The following is a 23,916-nucleotide window of genomic DNA, read 5'->3' on the forward strand; positions in this document are numbered from 1 at the left end:
ACAAATATAGAATTAGGAAAAATTAGCAGGATTGATATTAGCTAATCAATTTTCTAATATAATTTCTCTAATATAATTTTTCTATCATATTTTAATTAATTGATACTTTTCCTAATATATCTTATCTAAAAGGCTTCCTCCCTCTTTTTATAATACCGATCCATATGTTAATCTGTTTATTATGGTAATCTATATTGGTAATTACCATATACTATTTACCATCTTTATAACCCGTGGTAATTACCAACCATATTTAATATCTAAATTTATTATGATAATTAAACATAGAGAATCCCTTCTTACGACAGTTTTATATTTTTTTTTTTTTACTTTAAATAATATCAACTACCCATGCACTTCATTTGATTACTTTTGAATAAAATCTTAAAAATTATGGCAATTAAGAAATTATTACTTTCTATAATATAAATTTTATCTAGTAAGTTAAAGGAAATTGATAATACACATATTACGTCCATAATTAAAGGAGATTAAAAAAATTATGATAATTATTTCAATTCATAAATTATTGCGCTAATTCACATATTATTATGTCCATACAATTATGCAAATTATTCCAAATTTCCAATTCACATATTATTACACATATAAAATTATGATGATGGTTACTTTTGAATAAAATCTTAATAATTATGGTAATTAAGAAATTAATACACACATTATACTTTTATTAAACTATTTTTAATACTTGCCGTTATATAGATTTTATCTAATCAATTAAAGAAATTAATGGTACACACATTACGGACATAATTAAAGGAAATTAAACATACACATATTACGGACATAATTAAAGGAAATTAAACATACACTTTACATCCATAATTAAACAAAATTAAACATACACATATTATTTTATTAAGAATAATATATACTCCTTAATTAATTACCATAATTATTCAGATTATGTGGACGTCATAATTAGCATAATATTAACTAAGAATAATATATACGGAGTATTTCTTAATTACCATATAGTAATCATAATAAAACGACCTCGTTTTTATTGAAATTGATGATAAATTTTCCTGCCCATATAGAAAATTAAACTTACATATATTACTGTGGGCAATTAAAGGAAAATAAACATATACATATTACGTTCATAATTAAAGGAAATTAAATATACACATATTACGTCCATATTACCAACCTATATTTAACACTTTAGTCTTACTATGGTAATTAAACATAGAGATTCCCTTCATTTGATTTTAGTATATTTTTGCTACTTAAAATAATATCAATTAGCCATGTTCTTCCTTCTAATTTTTGTTTAGACTTTTCCTAATATAATTTTTAAGTAATCAATTTCAACACTAATATACAAATCTTATAATTTCAAATAAATCTACACTTTCAAATATTAAAATTTTTTTATAATTTCATCATTAATTTTATTCTTTAAATATATAATCAAAAAATTTATTCGTACATCGCATGGGTAATTTACAAGTAATAATAATAATAATAATAATAATAATAATAATAATAATAATAATAATAATAATAATAATAATAATAATTTTGAGTACACAATAAGAGACAAAATAGAATACTTATACTCTTATAGCATTCACAATTTGGTGACAATATAGTCTTTGTCACCATAATTTCAACTATATTTTGGGTAATGGTAAATTATATTAGTGACCCTAATATTAATACAAGAGCACGAGACATACCCTAGTACAACAAAAAAAGTCAACGGCCACCAAAAAAAAATGGAGTGGGAGTCCAAATACAAGAAGCCTAAATCAAGGCATAAAAGTTAAAATAGACTGACTGGGATAACTGCTACAGGACCAACCACTTGCCCATCCAATATACAAAAAGAAATATACCAATTAGACTAATCCAAAGAATAGCCGAAGGCAAACAAATATGCAGGGCATACCCCAAAAAAAAATGATTAGGAAAGAAAGAAAAGAAAGAAAAGCGCCAATCGAAGAACATTAACGAAAAACACAAAAAGTAGATTTTTTTTTTAAGAAGAAGATGAAGAAGAAAGAAAAGGAGGTGAACACAAAGCAGCTGATAAGAGCGGGAGCCACCAAGAGAGCGAGAAGCAAGAAAAACCCGAGAGAGGCCAAACAAGCAAGAAAATAGAAGCAAGAAGGCGAACAAATACACGGGGCATAGCCCGGAGAGACAATGAAGGAAAATAAAGAAAGAAAAGCGTCATCCGAAGAACAACAACGAAAAACACAAAAAGGAAATGAAGAAAACACAAAATATGGAAAAGGAAAACAAGAAGCAGTAGACAAGAGCGAGAGCCACCAAGAGAGCGAGTGGCAAGCAAAACCTGTGAACGAGCAACCAAGCAATAAGACACAAGCAAGAAGGCGAACAAATACACGGGGCATATCCAAGAAATTAAAGACAAAAATTATCGAGATTTTTTATACTTAAAAACATAAATGGCAGGATACATAGCAAAAAGGAGTCTAAAACATCTCTTTTAAAAGATGGCGTACAATAACTGCACTCGGGTTTTTCTATCTTTTTTTCCAGATCTTCTGGAAAAGTCAGAAACGCGTTTTTGCTAACCAAAATTCCATGTATAATCTCAGTTGTATATTTCTAAATCATCTCATTTTACAGCAGTTGCTTAACACTTGCATTTTACCAAGTTCAGCGGCAAGGAGATTAGTCAGCATTTACACGTTTCGATCCAACAACAAGATGTTATTCGTAACGAGTTCTTTTTTTGCTTCGTTCATTGGCCAAATTTTAGTATGCGAAATTTTTGAATTGGCAAAAAAACACTTACGTATTGAATTGGCGTGCTTATGTGCAGGCTAAGGATGGGAATAGACTAGGCCCATTTGTAGGGGCCTATGACCTGGCCTAATTAAGGCCTAGTTAGGCATGACTTGTTTAGTAAAAAGGCCAGACTTGGGTCAATTTCAAAGCCTATTAAACAAAATAGGCATGCATCCATGCGTACGTACATACATATATATAGGGAGGGGTTCAAGTGAAAAGGAAGCCTCAGGTGAAACGTGCGAGTATATCTCAGCTATCCATCAACTCATCTTAAAAAAAAAAAAAAAAAAAAAAAAAAAAAAAAATCGCCACATGCGAGCCACAATAATGTGCGCTAGAGGAGGAACAATGTTCACTGGAAGGCCAAAATTTGCTCTGTGAAGCACTAAAATATGCAACAACTATTGAAAATAATAAATTTAATACATGATCTTCAACACACATTATAAAATATCACAATATTCAACTAAAATTAGTAATTAATAATTCATTCAAGATCAAATGTTCTTTAATATATATATATATATATATATATATATATATATATATATATATATATATATATATATATATATATATATATATATAACACCTACGATCTTAAAGGTTGAAGGCACAACATTGTGCACTGTAAGGTAAACAATGTACACGAAGGCACAACAATGTGCACTGTAAGGTACAACAATGTACACGTACTGGAAGACGGGACAATGTGCATTGGAACTCTGGAAAGACAAAAATGTGCATGGTAAGGTTTAAAGGTTGAAAGCACGACAATGTGCACTATAAGGAACAACAATGTGCTCCGGAAGAAAGGACATTGTGCACTGGAACTCTGGAAATGCAAAGATGTGCATGGTAAGGTTTAAAGGTTCAAGGCACAACAATGTGCACTGTAAGGGACAATAATGTGCACTGTAAGGCACAACAATATGCTCTGGAAGAAGTGACAATGTGCACTTGAACTCTGGAAAGGCAAAAATGTGCATGGTAAGGTAGAAAATATAAAATAATTATTGAAAAGACTAAATTTAATACACGATCTTCAACACAAATCATAAACGATCACACTATTCAACTAAAGTTAGTAATTAGTGATTCATTCAAGATCAAGTGCTCTTTTAAATTTTATATATATATATATATATATATATATATATATATATATATATATATATATATATATATATAACACCTACAAACTTAAAGGTTGAAGGCACAACAATGTGCACTGGAAGGCAAGGAAGAAAAAAAAACTTACACAAAATTATAATAATACCAGCGCGTTTTTTTTTTTCTTAAATTGCTTCAGTCTGGACGTTGATCTAATCTTATTAAATGGATGATATTACATCCTATTTTTCACCTAAGCCTTCTTTTTCACCTGATCCTTTATATATATATATATATATATATATATATATATATATATATATATATATATATATATATATATATATATATAATTTATCTTTAATATTAAGTTAGTATATATTCTATTTTATACCTAATATATTTTTATAATTATAATATAACCCCAAGTATATATAATTACCAAACCCTAACCCTCCACCCCCAAAATCCCATTTTAAAGTCTAATTTAACTATAAACATTGCTGTTAATCCAGTTATAATTGTTCTTATTGTTTGATTACTTATTAATTGTTCTTACTGTTATAATATTTAATAATATGTCACGACTTAATTATGTGAATTGATTATTAACTATTTATGAGATTATATAGGATGAGAAGCAATAATACAATTGAATTTATTCTTAAACAAGTTGACGAGCATGCTGGAGTCGTGAGTTTTTTGTTTTAATGCTATTATGTTTGCATTGTATTGATATATTTATATAGTTGTGTATTAATTTTGTGTTAGGTATATTTCTTAAATTATTTAAAAATAATTATTAAAGTTTTTTAAAAAAAACTTAACATGTAGACTTTAAATTAAATAGGCTCAAAGCAGGACTTACTTTGAAGTCTTTTTAATGGCCTACATATTAAACAAGCCTTTAAACAGTCTTCAGGCCAGGCCAGACCAATTGTTGACTTAGGCTTGAGCCTAATAAAAAACTTACATACAGGCTCAGGCCCAGGACTAAGCCTTGGCCTTAGATTTTTGTAACAGTCCTAGACCTAATTTTCTAAAGTTCGGCACGGCTCGACTCGACTTATTTTTATTCCTGGGCCAGGCTGCAAATCCATTTATTTTAATCATATTTATAATTATTAGAATTTAAAAAAAAAAAGGAGCCACTAGGGTTTCTAAAGTTGTACATGCAAAAGATCCGCCGCTTGTGGAGTTTAGAAGTTTTCAAGTCTCAACCCTAAAGGATAATTATTTTATTAAAAAACCCGAAAAAAAAAAAAAAAAAAAAAAAAAAAAAAAGCGTGATACCTACGCTGAGTCCTTTCTGTGCAATATATATTTGGTCATTCGGGATGCTCAGCTTGGAGTTGGATCATGTTGAAGCTTTATTTTCCGACGTGTTTTCGGTCGATCATGCCGCTGCAGCTTATGCTGAACCCAACCAAACCTCCATTCATATCTCACGCATCAACCATCCATCCAGGTACATATCTGTATCTATATACATTCATCTTTTGCAGTTTACCCCCTTCCCACAACATATATATCCTGTTCACCGTTCTTCTGACGAAAATCTACTCAAACACTAGAATTATATTTTATGTTGTTACAGATATATGTCAAAAATCCTCACGTAAATTAGATGTCAAATATATTATTATTTTTTCACTTAAAGAGTATTTTTTTAATGAAAATATTATATTTAGAATAAAATTGTAATACTTTTTGTTACAGATCTGAAATTTGTGAAGTTCAGCGCACAAAATATATGGAAGCACAACACACCTTGCCAGGGTAATTTCATTATTGACATGCAAACAAAACAAAACAAAATGAAATCTTAATTTTATTTCAAGTGCATAATGCAGGTAAGTATTTACAAAGTAAAACAAAAAACAACAACATTCTATTATATTTTTGCATCTCCATCATGTATCATGTTTAGGAGGATGATCATGTTTAGGAGGATGATCAACAAGGTTGTTTTTCTCATCATTGCTATCGCTAGTATGTAGTACTTTCATTATCTTCTCCAGCTTCTCTTCTCCTGCTTCCGTCTTCTCTTCACCTTTCTCCTTCTTCCAGTAGCTCCCCTCTTCATACACCACATTGGGTTCCGCCACCGCCTCTTCCTCCTCATACCTCCCCTGCATTTTGCAACTCTCGTTCCCATTTTACATCTTGGCTTCCACCTCCTCCGCATTCATTTTCCTGCCCAATCATTTACGTTGTTGCTACTTTTTCCCTTTATTTTTCTTCTCCCCTATCGCTTGTTGTTATCTCACCTTAGCCCTCTTCAATTTATAATATAATTCTCATCCACATATCTCTCATTCATGGTTCATGTCCCTATTTTCATCATTGCTATTATTTCATGAATAATTATTAATCACTTTTTTTTTGTTCATATGCATCTATGGTTCAGATTAAAGGATTAATCCTTTTGTTAACAAAATTAATGTGTTTTCCATTTTTTGGAAAAAAAATTTCTTTCCTTTTCTATATGGCCAAACTTTACTCTAATCCAAAATGGCAAACACAACTTTAGGAAAAAATTTAGTTTTACATAATTCCAAATTCGTACAATGCCATAGGTAAAGAAATTGACAAATTAGAATTATTGTAATATTTATCCTAGATTTCTTTTTTGTGTGTGCATAAGATGATTTGATTTCATAACTAAAATTTGTGTCTTTTAAATTATTGACAAAATATAAAAAGAAAGACATGATTACTTTACTTTTTTCCATAAAAATGAAACAAGGCACAAATTTTAATTATCATAATTCAAATCATCACATGCACAACAAAAAAGGAAAAAATAAAAAATAAATATTACAATACTTCTAAATTGTTAATTTCTTTTTATTTTTTACCATTTATAGCAATATAAAAGAATTTTTGTTTTATTTTTGGGAAAATGGCACTTTTTCCCCCTAAATTATATACATATAGCACTTTTTCCCCCTCAATTATTTATGTAAGCACATTAGCCCCCTCAATTATTTTAAAAGTGGTGGTTTTTCTCCCAAATATATTAAATTGACACTTCTACCCTTAAAGCAAACATTTTATTTATTTTACTTCAACAAATTATTGCGTATATGTAGCGATTCCACGGTTCGGTTCGAACTGAACCAGACACTATAGCAATCGAATTAAAAGTTTTCAGTTATGATTCAGATCTAGAACCCAATATTTGTATTTCAATTTATTAAATTTAAGAATAAAAAAACTGGATCATGAACCGTGAACCGGCGATTTCGGATCCAGTTTGCGATTTTGAACCGTCTTTATTTTAAAATAGTCTAAATTCAACAATAAATATATTTTATTTTTTCAGTTCGGAACATGAACCAGCCATTCCGGTTCGCGATTTTAATAAACTCTAAATATCGCGTTTTGATTATAAATTGTAATTGGAATATTTTGGTTTGGTTGCTATAGTATCTGTTTGGTTTGAACCAAATTATAGTAATAATTTGTTGGAGAATAAAAATAAATGAAATATTAATTTTAAATATTTATTTTAAGGGTAAATATGTCCATTTAACATTTCAGGGGGAAAAAGAGCCACTTAAATAATTGAGGGGGAAAAAGTGCTATAAGTATATAATTTAGGGGGAAAAAGTACCATTTTCCCTTTATTTTTTATTGGTATAAAAGGTAAAATAGTAAGGTTGTGTATGTGTGCCATTTTGGAATAGGGTAATTTTTTTCCATTAAGATATTTTTTTCTTAGGAAAGACATTACTTATATTATCGATTCAGGATCAATCCTTAGATTTGAGCAAATTGATGAATAGGAACTAAAAAGAAAAAAATGATTAATAATAATAATAAATGAAATAATAAAATGGTGGAAATATGAGATGAACCATGAGTGAGAGATATGTGGATGAACACTATAAATTGAAGAAGGCGATGGGTGAGATTGCAACACCCAAGACAAGAGAAAAATAATGGAAGGAAAAAGCAGTGACAACGTGAATGATGAGATGTTGGGTGAGAAAAGGAAAGCAAAGGAAGTCGAATTCGAGGTGGTGAATGAGAACGAGAGTTCAACAAGAAGTGGAAGCATTAGGAGGAAGAGGCGGTGGCGGAATCGAAGGTGGTGTATGAAGAGCGGAGTTGTTGCAAGGAGGAGAAAGGTGAAGAGAAGGCGGATGCAAAAAGAAGGGGAGGAGAATAAGATGAACAAAATTACTACTAACGATAGCAATGATGAGGAAAACAGCTCTATTGATTATTCTCCTCTCATTGCTCCTAAAGATGATGGAGATGCAAAAATATACTAGAATGTTGCAATGTTTTGTTCTACTTTGCAAATGCTTCCATGCATTATACACTTGTAATAAAATTTAGATTTCTGTTTGTTTTGTTTGCATTCGAATAATGAAATTACATTAGCAATCTCAGTGTGTTGTGTTTTCATATATTTTGGGCGCCTGCTTATATAGTGTACCTTCAACCAATCAATTAATTTTCATTATTATATGTTTGAAGTACATTCTACTTTTACGATACACTTCTTTAAATATAATTACCCATCTGATAAATAGCCCTTTGGCCGGTTTTTATGAGAAAAACTAGTTGTTCTTTTTTTAAATAAGTACTTTAAAGTATATCTTATATTGAAATTGTTCATGCATAGATAATTAAATATTGAATTTGCGTATTTGAATAGGTAATTCTAAATTTACAAAAGCAAGATAATATAGTCAAGATTGATTATAATTGTCAATAAAATAATTGTATAGGTATGGTTGAAACCAAATACGGAACATAAGGGAGAGCAAATAAAAATTAGGGCATAAAATATTAAATATATACTAATATTGAAGAGCTAACTGCTGATTGCCAAACAATAACATTGCGAGGTAGTTTCCCACTTCAATTTGTTGTATGATTTGAATACCTTTTTGTCCATAAATCGCCCAAGTACTTAATATGATTGACTTAATTATATTTTTTTTTATTTTTTAAAAACAATTATTATTATTATTATTATTATTATTATTATTATTATTATTATTATTATTATTATTATTATTATTATTATTATTATTATTATATTATTATTATTATTATTATTATTATTATTATTATGTATACTCTTAGGTCATTTTACATGTTAATATAAACAACTAATTTTTTCGAATATCTTTTTACCAACCGTTGATATAATTCACTGGTCAAATCCACTAATATAATCTGCTAACTGCTGGTTATCAAACAAGGACATTGCGAGATAGTTCTCACTTCAATTTGTTGTGTGATTTGAATACTCTCTTTGTTAACAAATCCCTCAAGTAGTTAATATGATTGGTTTTATTAATTATATTTTTTAATTTTTTCATGGTATTAATAAAATACTTGGTAAATAAATATATATCATTATTTTGTATTATAACTTTGATATTTAATTAAAAAAAATAGTGCACAAAAAAGATAATAGACAATGTTGTGAATATAATCAATTGATGAATTTGAATGAAAAGAACTTTTATATTGGAGAAAGTTAAAGACAATATAACTAAAAAAATATTTCTTTTAATTAATTTATTGATAATAAATAAATAAATAAATAATATATATATATATATATATATATATATATATATATATATATATATATATATATATTAATAAAGACATTGTAGAGACAATGTAGCGAATATAATCAATTGATGAATTTAAATGTAAAGAATTTTTATATTGGAGAAAAATAAAGACAATATAACTAATGAAATTATTTCTCTTATTTAATTTATTAATAATGAATAATTTTTTTTGAATGAAGACATTGTAGACACATATTTCTAAATTTAAAAAATGCATATGTATTATTTTTTATTGTAGCTACTTAATTATTATTTATAATAATAATTTAATAAGAGTAAAATAGAGTACTAATTATGCCAATTTTGATTGTGATGGGGTTCGAACATAAGACCTTTCTTATTGAAATCAATGTGTAAGTTAACAGTGAACTAACCGAAATTAACGGAAAAGATAATATTTAACGGAAAAGTTAACGGATAATCATATTCATTAAGGACAAATTAGGAAATCTTAAGGAAAAATTAAAATCTGATCAATCTGGGCCATTCATTTGGGCTCTTATTAGTATAGTAGATATTGGGTTTAAATAACCCAAATTAATAGAGTGATGAAACAAAAATCTCAATTAAGAAACTAATAATAAATTCACATATATTTAAAGTTTGGGAGTTTATTAAAAGTATGATCTGCCATAATTAGGGAAAAGAAATTCAGAAAAATGATGAATGCATGCAATTTTGAGTTTTATGGCTTGTTAAATTACCTACCAGCACTAGGTAGTTACATTCTATATTTCTATTATATTTGCTATGGATAAAATAGTTGTTCTGAGTTGTAAATTATTTAGTATAAGAAAAGTTAAAAAAGTATTGTTGGTCCTGGTGGGAGGGGTTATAAGTCTAGAGGGAGATGCATGTGAATAGACTTGTATACGTCTATTGTTGGTGCCCAACCAATCGAGAGAGAACTCTTCCTCAGGTAGCATCTTCTGCAGTCGAGACTCAATGATGTCAAGATTCGACATCCTCAACTTCTGCCATTCAGTTACGCTCAACAGCTTAGCAACTAAGTCCTCATCAGTGGAGATAGTAGTTTCGTCATACATGGCTTCGTATAGCTTCATCGGCCATTTTGAATAGAGAGATGTGCATCAGCACGAATCTGCTAAATAAATGGATCTTCACGAGTTGCTTCACTATCAACTAGAGGTGGCCAAAGTCTGGGCCTTGGCCGATCCGGACCTAGGCTAGCACGGATTGGGGCCGATCTTGAATTACCTGGGCCGATCTCATGGCGGGCCTAGCTTGGGGCAATCCCATGCCTTGCCAGGGCCTTTCGTGGGCCAGTCCAGGGCTAGGCCCGAGATTTTTATTATTTATTTCTTTTTTAAAATATAAAAGAATTATAAGATTTTTTATTTGAAATAATATTTGATACATACAAAGTCAAACTTGTTCCATATCGATCAACTATTATGAATTGTATTCTTCATTATAAATTAAAGGAGGGTAGTTTACATGGCGAATTGAAGTACTAGGAACATGTCATATCATGTCCAAATGTTGTGTTATAGTAAAACTTTGAGTTAATACTAGTTGGGTCATCCGAATATAGTGCGCGTTTAATTCTAAATTTTCAATTTCACTGATCGTGGTTCTCCAACTTTTAAATTAAAATTGACTCTTGGTTCTTCTGTTAGTTAAGTAAGGACAAAATTAGGACCATGGCTAATTAAAAATTTGAGAGTTGAATGACTCTAGGTGATTAACTTGAAAGTTGAAGGACTATGGGTGGTGTAACTTGAAAGTCGAAGGATCATAGATTGTTAAACTAAAGTTTAGGACTCAATGGCTATATCACTATACTCCGGGACCCTATCTAGTATTAACAACTTTTATTGTTGGATGAATTGAATCTGTTTCCCCTTTTTATATAGGGTCTGGTTCATAACTTAATTTTTGGAAGTTGGATAGATTGGCTAAGCTAATTTTCTAGTGGAAGCTCAATGTTGACTTCATTAATAATCATAATATAGAATCTGTTACATTTATGTTACCTCCATCTTTAGCTGTTCACCATCCACTTAGGCTCCAAGCTATCACTCCTTGAGGGAGTTTATGGAATGAATAAAAATTTATTGAATTAGTAAGGTTTCAAATTGATTAGATTTTTTTTATTGTATAAGAAAACACTCAAAACGGCCACTTTAAAACCCTCATTGCCAAAGGAACAACAATTATATCACCATCAAAAAAATTCAAAAGAGATACGAGACATTATGAGTTTTCTAAAACTTTGATCAAATTAAAAGTTCACCCTCAAAAATCGCAAGTGGACATCCTCTTCCCTCTACCTATTGATTATATTGTTAGTGTAAGAGAGGATGCTCTGATGTACTGAATGTGAATATGTGATACAAGGATAGATAAGCTTGTGATTCATCATTAGGTAGATGTTCATTTCTGTGTTAACATCACAGATGCATTTGCTTGCATCAATGTGGGGCAACCCCAGCTAAACTTTGTTGGATCCGTTGGTAGGAAAACAAATAATAATCCAATAAATAAGATTATTATTTTCTGAAAAACAAGGGAAGGAAAGATGGAGAATTTGGCTAGTGTTTGGTGTTGGGTTTTTGCAAGAGTCAAGTGATCACTCTTTCCTTAAAACCTTATTTATCACCTCCCAAAGATGCTAGGAGCGTTGTGGCTTAGGCTTCCCAGGATAAAACTTGCTATGATTCAATGTTTGAGCATTCAAACAAAGAATCCGGCGAGCAAGACAAGGCTATGAACACAGTAGGTAAAGAAAGAGTAGAAACAGAGAGTTTTGAAGCTGGAAATTATACTTTCGTGTTGTGTAATTCTGTGTGTATAAAATCTGCTGCCTCTACCCTCTCTTATATAGGGTTGAAGGATTAAATAGCTCTTAATAGGGCACTTTAAGGCACCGCCCACTACACCTGGTAACAGCAACCATTACCATGGGTTTCAATTCAAAATTTAAGATTGGAATTAATTCTGTAACAGTAAGAATTGAACACCCAACGGTCACAGAAAGCAGTACAGGTTCGGCGGGCCGAAACTTAAATCGCAGCAAGGCCGAAATCCAGTGGCATGTGTTGGAAAATTGATTCCGAAGTTTGGTATAACTGACGACATTCGTGCCCGCAGGTGCCGGCGCACACGAGCTCGGGCTTAAATCAAGCCTTCCGATCTCGTTTCTAGTTGGAATTTGATTTGCACCCCCCCCCCCCACGCGCGAGAGAGCCTCTATGCTATACAATTCTACAAGCTTCAAAAGAGCTCTTGTATATAAGGGGTCTTTCCAAACAAATGTGGGACAAAAGCTCACTTTTTCCCTTCATTTTCCAACTCAAATGGGTCTACTTTGAGAATCAATATCTCATTCACCCATTATCCGTTTTGAGCGTACAATATATCAATCTCTTCGTCTCACTACGAAGAACCCGAATCCACTTTGACCCGACCCAAATCGGAAGTGGACCCCACTGATAATTGTACCACAAAATAGCCACTTTATGCCATTTTAAGCTATTTTTTCCAACAATCCCCCACATGAATGAAAAATTGATTTTCGGGGTATTTTGAAATCGGAAACAACTGTGTTCAAACGGTCGATCCCTGCATAGGATAGGTAGGGAGTCACTATACCCTTTGAACCTTCCCTTGTGAAGACATGTTTACTCTATACTAGCTGTACGGTAGAACGCGATGTCTTTGAACCGACTGCCGTTTGTGTAGACGATGACATATCTCACACAGGAATCTCCCAACCATGCTCTTGCTCTCACGAGTGTGCCCATTTTGGTCGTGGGTCACCGTTCCTGGTTCTGCGAGAGTTTCTAAATAATTGTTGCCCAACAATTCTCCTTTGAAGCGACCCTCACTTCTCTCTAACATAGGTGATTCTTTCTTGAGTATCCTGCATACTCAAGAATCATTAAAGCATTAACATGCTAGCCTCTTGTGGGAGTCACTGTTTTAACGAGGAGTGGTAGGGAGTCCGAGACCCCCACAGTGACGCGTTCCGTTCCATAATTTAGTTGTCTCATTGAACCTAGGTGCCAGCTAGGTTGGGTATCCACTATAGAACTTTTTAGTCCAAGGGAATTAGACCCATTCCTCGTGTCAACTTCTCCACAATTTCTTTGCCTAACCCTTTGGTCAGCGGATCCGCTATATTGTCTTTTAACTTTACGTAGTCAATTGAGACAACACCAGTTGTGAGTAGTTGTCTAATGGTATTATGTCTACGACGCACATGTCTAGACTTACCATTATACATATGACTATGTACTCTCCCAATTGTGGCTTGACTATCACAATACACACATATTGGAGGTACCGGTCTTTCCCAATTAGGAATATCCTCTATAAAATGGCGTAGCCATTCAGCCTCTTCACAACCTTTGTCCAAGGTTATCAGCTCATATTCCATCGTGGATCTAGCTATCACAGTTTGCTTAGAGGATTTCCACGCAACGGCTGCACCGGCTAGTGTAAACACGTAGCCACTCGTGGACTTAGAGTCCTTAATATCAAATATCCAGTTCGCGTCGCTATACCCTTCAAGTACAGCGGGATATCTCCCGTAGTGCAGTCCAAGATCATGAGTATACCTCAAGTATCTCATAACCTTTACTATTTCCTTCCAGTGCATGGCACCAGGGTTACTCGTATATCTACTGAGTTTACTAACCGCAAAGGCAATATCCGGCCTAGTACAGCTCATAAGATACATCAAACTACCAATAACCCGAGCATATTCCACCTGTGAAATACCTTCTCCGTGGTTCTTGGTTAGATGAATGTTTGTATCAAACGGTGTTCTAGCCATTTGACCATCATCCTTGTTAAACTTTTCAAGGATTTTGTCAATATAATGTGATTGGCTCAACACGAGACCATCAGGTCTTCTAATGATTCTAATCCCGAGGGGCGAGGATTAAATCGGCCAAACCCATATCCTTCATGTCAAATCTCGCATTTAACATGTTTTTGGTAGACTTGATCATCCGATCATTACTACCAATGATAAGAATATCATCGACATACAAACAGAGAATGACGTAGCCGTCTATCGTTTCCTTAACGTAGACACATTTGTCACTTTCGTTTATTTTAAACCCGTTAGTTAACATCGCATGGTCAAACTTTTCGTGCCACTGCTTAGCCGCTTGTTTTAAACCATAGAGCGATTTAACCAACTTACACACTTTCCTTTCTTTGCCCGGAACCACGAACCCTTCGGGTTGTTCCATATAGATTTCCTCATCTAATTCGTCATTTAGGAAAGCGGTTTTCACATCCATTTGATGAACTTCCAAGTTCCGCAACGCGGCTATGGCAAGTATCGTCCTAATAGAGTTTATTCTCGTCACGGGAGAATACGTGTCGAAGTAATCGATGCCCTCGCGTTGCCTGTAACCCTTGATTACAAGCCTAGCCTTATACTTCTCGATGGAAACGTCCGGTTTCATCTTCCTTTTAAAGACCCACTTGGATCCTAAAGGTTTACTACCCGGAGGAAGATCAACAAGTTCCCAAGTGTGATTCTGTAGGATAGAATCCACTTTGATTTTTATAGCTTCTTTCCACATGGTTCTTCTGTAGAAGTCACGGCTTCTACATACGTCCGAGGCTCGTTCTCTATCAAACAAGATAGAAAATCGGGTTCATTTTCTAATAAACAAGTTAGAGTACCCGAATCATACTCTAACAAGTAAGTTAGAAAATCAGGACCGAATGATTTTCCAACTCTCGCCCGCTTACTGCGTCTCGGCTCGAGCTGGGGTTCTTTTACAGATTCCCCACTATGATTATCCATAGTTTCGTCAAACGTTCGTTTTGACGTACTTGGTCCCTCGTTGGACCTACAAGGAAATATATTTTCGAAGAAATATGCATTCCTTGATTCTATTATCGTGTCCTCAAGTACGTCCGGATTATTCCTTTAAATTTTTACTACATCTAAATTCCTTAAATTAGGAATTTCTTTATCCATAATAATTTATTCAACAATAATGGTTGAACTAAATGAACACTGAGCAAAATACCTAAAGGACTAGTACCATTGATTCATTCATTGATATTGTATATATGTGAATTCATTAAATATATTAGAACCCTTTGCAACAAAAATACTTGGTTACTATTTAAAAAAAGTTTAGCAACAATTATAATGAATCTCCTATATTACATTGTATTCATATACTATGAATTACATATTTAAATAAACAAAATAGACATTAAATTACTTATGTTGAACTTCTCATATATAATCTTACATTTAGATACTTTCAAATATTTATTTAATTATAAACATTGGGTAGAAAAAATGACCGTCAAATTATTAAATCAAATTAATAGTTCAGATTGTTCAGATTTTAATTTTTAACATTGGGTAGAAAAAATGACCACTAGTCTAATTCTAATATTAAAGTCTAATATAGAATTATAACTACAACATTACTCTAATTCTAATATTAAAGTCTTAATAGATCTCTAACTACAAATCCTACCGCCGGAATCTCCTCAAACAATATTAGTATATATTTAATATTTTATGCTTTAATTTTTATTTGCTCTCCCTCATGTCCCGTATTTGATTTCAACCATACCCATACAATTATTTTATTGACAATTATAATCAATCTTGACTATATTATCTTGCATTTGTAAACTTAGAATTACCAATTTAAATACGCAAATTCAACATTCAATTATCTATGCATGAACAATTCTAATATAATATTGCATTGATATACTTTAAAATACTTATTTAAGAAAAATATTGGGCATTATCTTAATCGCGCAATGCCCGTAAAAAACTAGTATATATATAAAATTGTAGAATTCATATTAATATTAATGAAGTAAGAATTATATAGATAATATATTACTATATATATATATATATATATATATATATATATATATATATATATGTGTGTGTGTGTGTGTGTGTGTGTGTGTGTGTGTGTGTGTGTGTATGGTAACATACATTTAATTAAAATCTAAATAAAATCGAACTTACCAATTGAAGAATGTAAGAAAAAAATATTGTGTATGCATGTGCACGGTAATAATAATGTGAAAGATAATAAAAATTATAACGGCATTGATATTTTTGTCCAAAAAATTATATAATATAACATTTATAACATAAGGTACAAGAAAAAATTAATAGAAAAAATGAAATAAAATCAGGGATATAATCATGATTAAAACTTATTATGTTTTCATATTTTAGATTACAAATATACCACCCAAGTAAATGAGTAATTTGGTATCTAGCTTCCGTGCAGTGTAAAACTATTTAGTTGTCACCATGGACCGCACGGTTCATTAGAGATTGGATTTACTAATAAATATGACGTGCCTTAAGGATAACCAATTCCGTGAACACACAATTTCAAGTCAACTATTCCCGTTTACGTTATCCCTCACGTGTCCCTCAAAACTCTTCCAAGTATCCTTCTGTCCACATATTCTCCGATCCCCACCCCCAATCATCAATATTCAATAAACTCTCTTATATTGTACTTTCCACAGTTCTTATATCCTTAACTCCATCAAACCAACGAACAAACCGCCCAACTGCCATAACTATTCAACCACCCAATCATGGAATCCGTCGCTTCTAGCTCCTCCCTGGCGGAGCCGCCACGCCACCGCCACATCACGCCCACTCAGCCCCTTGCTGACCGGATAGTCCGGGCCGTTAGCCACCCGCTCAGCCTCCTCCACCGCTCCGACACGTTCTTCTTCGTCTTGGGCGCCACCGGAAACGTCTACACCGTGAACATCGCCGCCACCCCTTCGTGCACTTGCCCCGACCGCACCGCTCCATGCAAGCACATACTCTTCGTCATGATCAAGGTAATTATAACTCCATCTCTCTGTCATTTTTTTTTTTTTTTTGAATGAGGGACAAAACAAATCAGCAGTCATTACTTGAATATGTGTATTGTGTAAATCTGGCTTAATGACAATAGTTCTGAAAGGTTCATAGAAAAATAAATTAGTCTAAATTATTTATAATGATCAATTCAAATCTAAGGGATGTAGTTAAATAGGAGGGACTCATCCATCATTACCTAAACGTTTAAGGGTTTGATTTTAACTTTAAATATATGGTGCAATCTTAAATTTTCAAGCTAAATGTCCCCTCATTAGAAATGCCTATAATTCATGATTCAATAGTAAATTAATCAGTATGTATGACAAGTAAAAACTTTGGTCCCCAGGTATATTTATAAAAAAAATAAATAAAAAAAAAACATTGCTGAAAATTATGGAATTTCTGACCACGTGATTTTAAATCAAGCAGAAAGTCTTGTTTAGACCATTTTTTGTATCCGGAAAAACCTTTGTTGTTATTTTCGACCACTTTTTGCTTTCGACTTGATTTAAGATTACTTCAAGTGGTCGGAAATTCCATAATTTATAACAGTAAAAATAGTTGAATAATTCAAATTAAAATGACTAATAATAAATTCTTAGTTGTAAAAACTTGTAATTTTGTAGTTATTAAATTAATCATAATAACAACTTGGTTGGTTTTCCATATTTTTTTATATATAAATGCTAAACTTAGAGTCATATAAATTCAAAATTGTAGGTACTAGGTATTAACCTAGACGATTCTTGTCTATTGAGGAGGAATCTACGGCCGTGTCAGCTGAACCGTCTGTTGGGGATGCCAATCTCCACCGACGTGCTGGCGGGGGCGGAGGTGCGGGAGAAGTTCCACCAGCTGTTCTTTCGGGAGAGGGCGGAAGCGCCGTCGCGGGCGGCGGTGGAGATACCGGAGGGGGCGGCGTGCCCGGTTTGTCTGGAGGAGATAGGGAGGGAGGAGAGAGTGGCGGCGTGCGGGACGTGTAAGAATCCGATCCACGAGGACTGCTTGCTGGCATGGAGGAGGAGTAACCGGCCCAGGAGGTTCATCAGCTGCGTGCTCTGCCGCGCACGGTGGCGCGACGTGAGGGCGGCGGCGGCGGAGCAGGAGAAGTATCTCAACTTGTCGGCTTATAATAATAGTGAAGATCATGACATGTTGGAAGGTGAGAGGCGTTGCGGTGATTAGCGCCTTAATTAGCTAGGATTAACTTATTCATTAGAATTAAATGTAATATAAATTGTCCCAAAAAATGTTATTCACTCGGTAAATCATGATTCTCATACCTCTGACAAAATCAACACTCCCTCAGATCATATCTCACGCACAAGCTTTTAGTAGTATAATTTACAAATTATTATATTAGAATTGAGAATTTACTTAGTGCAAATCATCAAATAGTGATTGTAGTTTTTTTGTCACAAAAAAAAAAAAAAAAAAAAAAAGTAATTAAGTATGTTATTAGTTATTACACTTTGTGATATAACCTTACTTAAAACTTATCTTGTGATATAATAATGAATTCTTTAACTCGTATTATTACAATTTACTTACATCATATGATCTTGTAAGCTTTCAAAAAAATATGATCTTGTAAAGTTCATTTCTTCTTCTTTTTTTTTTTCTTTTTCTTTTTTTGTAACCCTCTTTGTTCAACATTTCCAATATAGAGACACAATTACAAATATAAAATAACTTAAAAATTTTAATTAATTAGTAATTAAGCATCATATAAAGTGGTATTGCTATATATTGATAAATGACTTTTTTTTTCTTTATTCTTTTTTTTAAATGAAAAAGAAAATATAGGATCATCACCTTATATTCTACTATTCGTGATGTTCGTACACTTGGGGATGTTGCTGCTTATGCTTTGGTTAGATTTGCAAATCATGTAGATTTATGCTATATTACATTTTATATGAATAAGTTTTGTGTAATACTGTATTACGAAGCAAACACGTGTAATACGATTAAGTTAAAATTAAATGTAATTAATATTTTTTATGAGTATATATAAAAAAAAAATTATATTTTTTGTTAAAATATTACACATCTCATGTCAATTATACGGTCTCAAACGATACCCTAATATAATGTTCAATGTTTCTAAAGCATGGGTTAGTTAAGATAGTTGTCTCGAAAGGAGACATATTGAAACCAATTGTTATACCATAGATCATGATTCATCTTGCATTGTAGATCTTAGTCCAAAAATTATGTGTCTTGCAGATTGTAGTTGATATATAATGTACCTTCAATTAACTGTTTATGTACTTAATTGTAAATAAATTGAGAGAGGAAATTTCAATTTTGGTCATATATACTATATATATGGATCTTGTTAATTTTAGTCCCTAATTTTTAAAAGTGTCAATTTAGTACCTTAACTATACAATTTTTGTCAATTTTTATCACTCCGGCCAAATTTCACCGGAAAAATTTTAATAATTAAAATAATGAAAATATTTTGGTCGTTTCACGCCTCTTTTCTTCTTCTCCGGCGAGTCCATCCCTTTCTCTCCCGTTTCCGGCGTTCTTTCTCCCTGTAAACCCTATCTTTAATATCATCAAGCCTCATTTCCCCATCATCTTGGTTCATTGCATTCGCCAGAAACGGGAGAGGAAGGGATAGACTCGCCTGGGAAGAAGAAAAGAGACGTGAAATGATCAAAATACCTTCATTATGTTAACAATTAAAAATTTCCGGCGGAATTTGACCGGCAATTTGGACGGAGTGACCAAAATTGACAAAAATTGCATAGTTAAGGTACTAAATTGACACTTTTAAAACTCAGAGGCTGAAATTAACAAGACCCCTATAGTCATAGGACCAAAATTGAAATTTCCTCTAAATTGAGAGAACATAACATATTAACTACAAACACATAAAATGGTAACTATAAATACATAGACTATTAATTGCATGTACATAATATGTTAACTGCAGACACATGTAACTATAAATAAATTGAATGAGTTAATTCCAGCATTGGTCCTCCGACTATCGTGATCTTCCACAATTAGTCCTTGACTTTTAATTTGGACAATTTAGACCCTTAACTATCAAAATGTTTCCAAGGTTGGTCCTTCCGTCACAAATTGGTTAAGTGAACGTTAAATTGAAGGGTAAAATAGTCTTTTAACATTTTCTGTGTATAATACATGTCGTTCTACTCTCTATAAGCGATAAAAATCAAAATCCCAGCAAATTTGTAGAGAAAAATACTGTGCAGTGACGTGGCGTTAAACAGAGGCTCCTGTATAGAACCGTAGAAGTTGTTACCGTGAAGATTAAGTCGCCGGAGATAGACTAGACTTCCTAGCTCCGACGGAATATAACCCCGGAGATTCTGTCCAAACACGGAAATCCCGACGACGCGCTGCTCCCACGAGACGAAAACGTTCATGCAAGCGACACCAGCGGCACGGAGTATCGTAATTTTTGTTCCAGTCGAAAAACGCCGCGCCGCTTTCGCCATCTCATGTTGTTTCTCTTTTTCAATCCTGACTCTGTATGGAATCTCTCTTTCATTCACCATTTCTTTAGCCTGGAAAATGTTTTCTCTGCTTAGCTTCCGACCTTGCAACCCCATTTCTGCCTGGAGATCGGAAATTGCCTTCATCTTGTTTTCTTGCCAGTCATGAAACCAAGAATCATAGCAGGCATCTCTAGAAACTGCATGGCTTGACTTCTTTGTTGCCTGTTTGTCATGTGTGGGAGCTTGAACATTCAGTTGAAGGCTAACCATTCTTTCCTTTTGTCTGTTTTCTTTGTTCTTTTCGCAGTTATATACCCAATGGCTTTGCTGGTCATAAAGCCTTCTCTTTGTCTGCTCAAATCTCCAGTGGTGATTGGTGGACTCCTCTTCCCTTTTCACAGATGTGAGTCTCTTAGAGCCCTTCTTGTCTGAACCATGGATTCAATCAGAGGGGGCCACTGGACTCCATCTCCCATGTCAAAGTCTATTATATGAACTGCTTGGGCATCACTTTCCTCCCTCTAATAATCACTGATCACATCCACTCCCACAAAAAACTCCACCCATCCCTTCTTCTCAACAAATTAAAAATTCAAAAAGAAGTTTCACTTTGTATATACGACTTTTCTAGTTTCCCCGTTTCCCCTCTTTTTTGTATTTAGGTGCAAGGCGGCGGAGGAGTGGAGGTGAAACAGTGGTTGCCGCCGTATACAAGAGGTGTCGAAAGAGAAGGGAACATAGTACAGAGGTATTTATGAGAAGAAACATAGAAGGAGGATTAATGGCGGATTGGGAGGAGAATGTACGGGAGGTTTTATACGTAGTGCAGGTTAAAATACTGTTTTACCCTTCTATTTGACGTCTACTTAACTATCTTTTGACGGAAGGACCAACATTGAAAACATTTTGATAGTCAAGTGTCTAAATTGTCCAAATTAAAAGTCAATGACTGATTGTGGAAAACTACGATAGTCAGAGGACCAATGCTGGAATTAACTCTAAATTGAATGCACATAACATGTTAACTACATATACACAAAATGGTAACTACATACACATAAATTGTTAATTGTATACATATAATATGTATATGCAATTAACAACTTATGTGTGTGCAGTTAACATATTATGTACCTTCAATTTATTTATAGGTACATAAATTATTAACTACAGTTACATAATATACCAACTGCAAACACATATGGCCCTATTTGGTAAATGGTTATTAGCTGTTAGCTGATTGAGTTAATTAGATGGTATAACTAGTTGATAACATTAGCTGATTATAGAAAGGTGTTTGGAAAATTAGTTGTTAGCTGCTAGCTGTTTGATATAATTTCTTTTCTCAAAAAGCTAATTGAAAAAGTTGATTTGAGCAACTTTTTGAATTTAAGCATTTTGCAGTTACAAAAAGCTAATTAACCAAACACTTATATTGCTTTTTTAACCAAGTCAAACAATTAATAATGATCAAATAAGTCAAAATTAGTTGATAAGCTAACTATTTTACCAAACAGGGTCATAATCTAAATGTTATACTGGTATTCACAATGTAAGATAGGGCAAATTATGTTGTGCAACCGTGTGCACCATGTATGGTGCACACGGTTGCAAAAACGACGTCGTATTGACTAAAAACACGCGTCCCATTTTAAAAAAAAAAATTTAAGTTCGATTCCCAGCAATAGCATTTTTTGTGTGCATAATTTGAATTATATATCCACAAATTCATAACTATATATCCACAGTGAATGAATAACACAAAATCCAGAATGAATGAACTAAATATCCACAATGAATGAACTAAATATTCATAAATTCATAACTATATATCCACAAATTCATAATTATATATCCACAAATTCATAACTATATATCCACAATAATTCATAACTATATATCCACAATAATGTTGTTGAGGGGAATCGAAACTGTTTTTTTTTTTTAAATGAGACGCGCGTTTTTAGTCAAAACGACGTCGTTTTGCAACCGTGTGCACCATGAATGGTGCACACGGTTGCATAGCATAACTATTGGTAAGATAGACCCTGGTCCATTGTATAACTATATTATCTGTATATACTAGAGTAATATAATAATTTGGGAAAAAACTTGATTAATAATATTTATATTTTTTGGTTCAACAGAATCATTTACATACTATCCAGACAAATATTATCAAACATGATTTCTTATTAATTATTATATTATGAAAAAAAATAGTCAAAGGCCATCAAACTTTTATACTAAAAAGACAATTACACACATAATTAAAAAAAAAAAAAAAAAAAAAAAAAAAAAAAAAAAAAAACACAAGTAAACATATAAAAATATAAACTTATTAATTTGATGGCAAATCATTGTGTGGACCATGGTCCACATAATGTTATGTGGACCATAACAAAAGTACATTTTTAATATATTAAATGTACATTATTTTTGTACTGAATGTGCATTATACAATATAATGTACACTCAGAATAAAAATAATGTACATCCCCTAAATACAATGTACATTATTTTTGTACTGAATGTACATTATTTTACAGTAGACAAAATATGGTCCACACAATAATGATTGTTAATTTGATGCAATTGAACTGATAACTTACCAAATTGTTACAATTACGGAGCGTTTGGTTGGGGCAAGGAATTTCGTGGGAAACGAATTGCAATTTCATTGAAGATGAATAATATGAGAATAAAGTAATAATTTAAAGTTTAAGTTTTTGGTTTGCAGGAATATAATTACTGAGAATTTTAATTTAAATGTTTGGTATGTGAGTTTGAAGGGAATAAGTAGTATAAAGTCCAAAAATATCTATTATTATTATTATTATTATTATTATTATTATTATTATTATTATTATTATTATTATTATTATTATTATTATTATTATTATTATTATTATTAATCCTAATGACCAAATTCAAATGTTGATTTTGAAAATTTATGTATCATGTTATAAATAAAATCTTGAATTGTATGACGAAAGTAACATAATAGATAAGAGAGTTTTGAGAAAACATATTTGATTGATGTTGACTTAGTGATTGA

General features: G+C 32.3%; 1 protein-coding gene and 1 long non-coding RNA gene across 2 annotated transcripts; both read left to right on the forward strand.

Moving 5' to 3' along the window:
* Positions 1-3,372: 3,372 nt before the first annotated feature.
* LOC109179743 lies at positions 3,373-3,766 on the forward strand. The gene is made up of 2 exons (XR_002053966.1): positions 3,373-3,425; positions 3,713-3,766. It is a non-coding gene; the product is annotated as an uncharacterized LOC109179743 (long non-coding RNA).
* A 13,149-nt stretch (positions 3,767-16,915) lies between these two features.
* LOC109179782 lies at positions 16,916-18,658 on the forward strand. The gene is made up of 2 exons (XM_019329275.1): positions 16,916-17,357; positions 18,100-18,658. Exons 1-2 carry the CDS (start codon positions 17,103-17,105, stop codon positions 18,562-18,564), a joined length of 720 nt encoding a protein of 239 aa, XP_019184820.1. The 5' UTR covers positions 16,916-17,102; the 3' UTR covers positions 18,565-18,658.
* Positions 18,659-23,916: the final 5,258 nt, after the last annotated feature.

This window comes from Ipomoea nil, unplaced genomic scaffold (assembly GCF_001879475.1).
Source record: "Ipomoea nil cultivar Tokyo-kokei standard unplaced genomic scaffold, Asagao_1.1 scaffold0980, whole genome shotgun sequence".
In the NCBI taxonomy this organism is placed as follows: Eukaryota; Viridiplantae; Streptophyta; class Magnoliopsida; order Solanales; family Convolvulaceae; genus Ipomoea; species Ipomoea nil.

Coding starts and splice junctions, on each gene's coding strand:
- LOC109179782 (XM_019329275.1), top strand. CDS start 17,103: ATGGAATCCGTCGCTTCTAGCTCCTCCCTGGCGGAGCCGCCACGCCAC. Junction 17,358..18,099: donor TACTCTTCGTCATGATCAAG/GTAATTATAACT, acceptor TCAAAATTGTAG/GTACTAGGTATTAACCTAGA.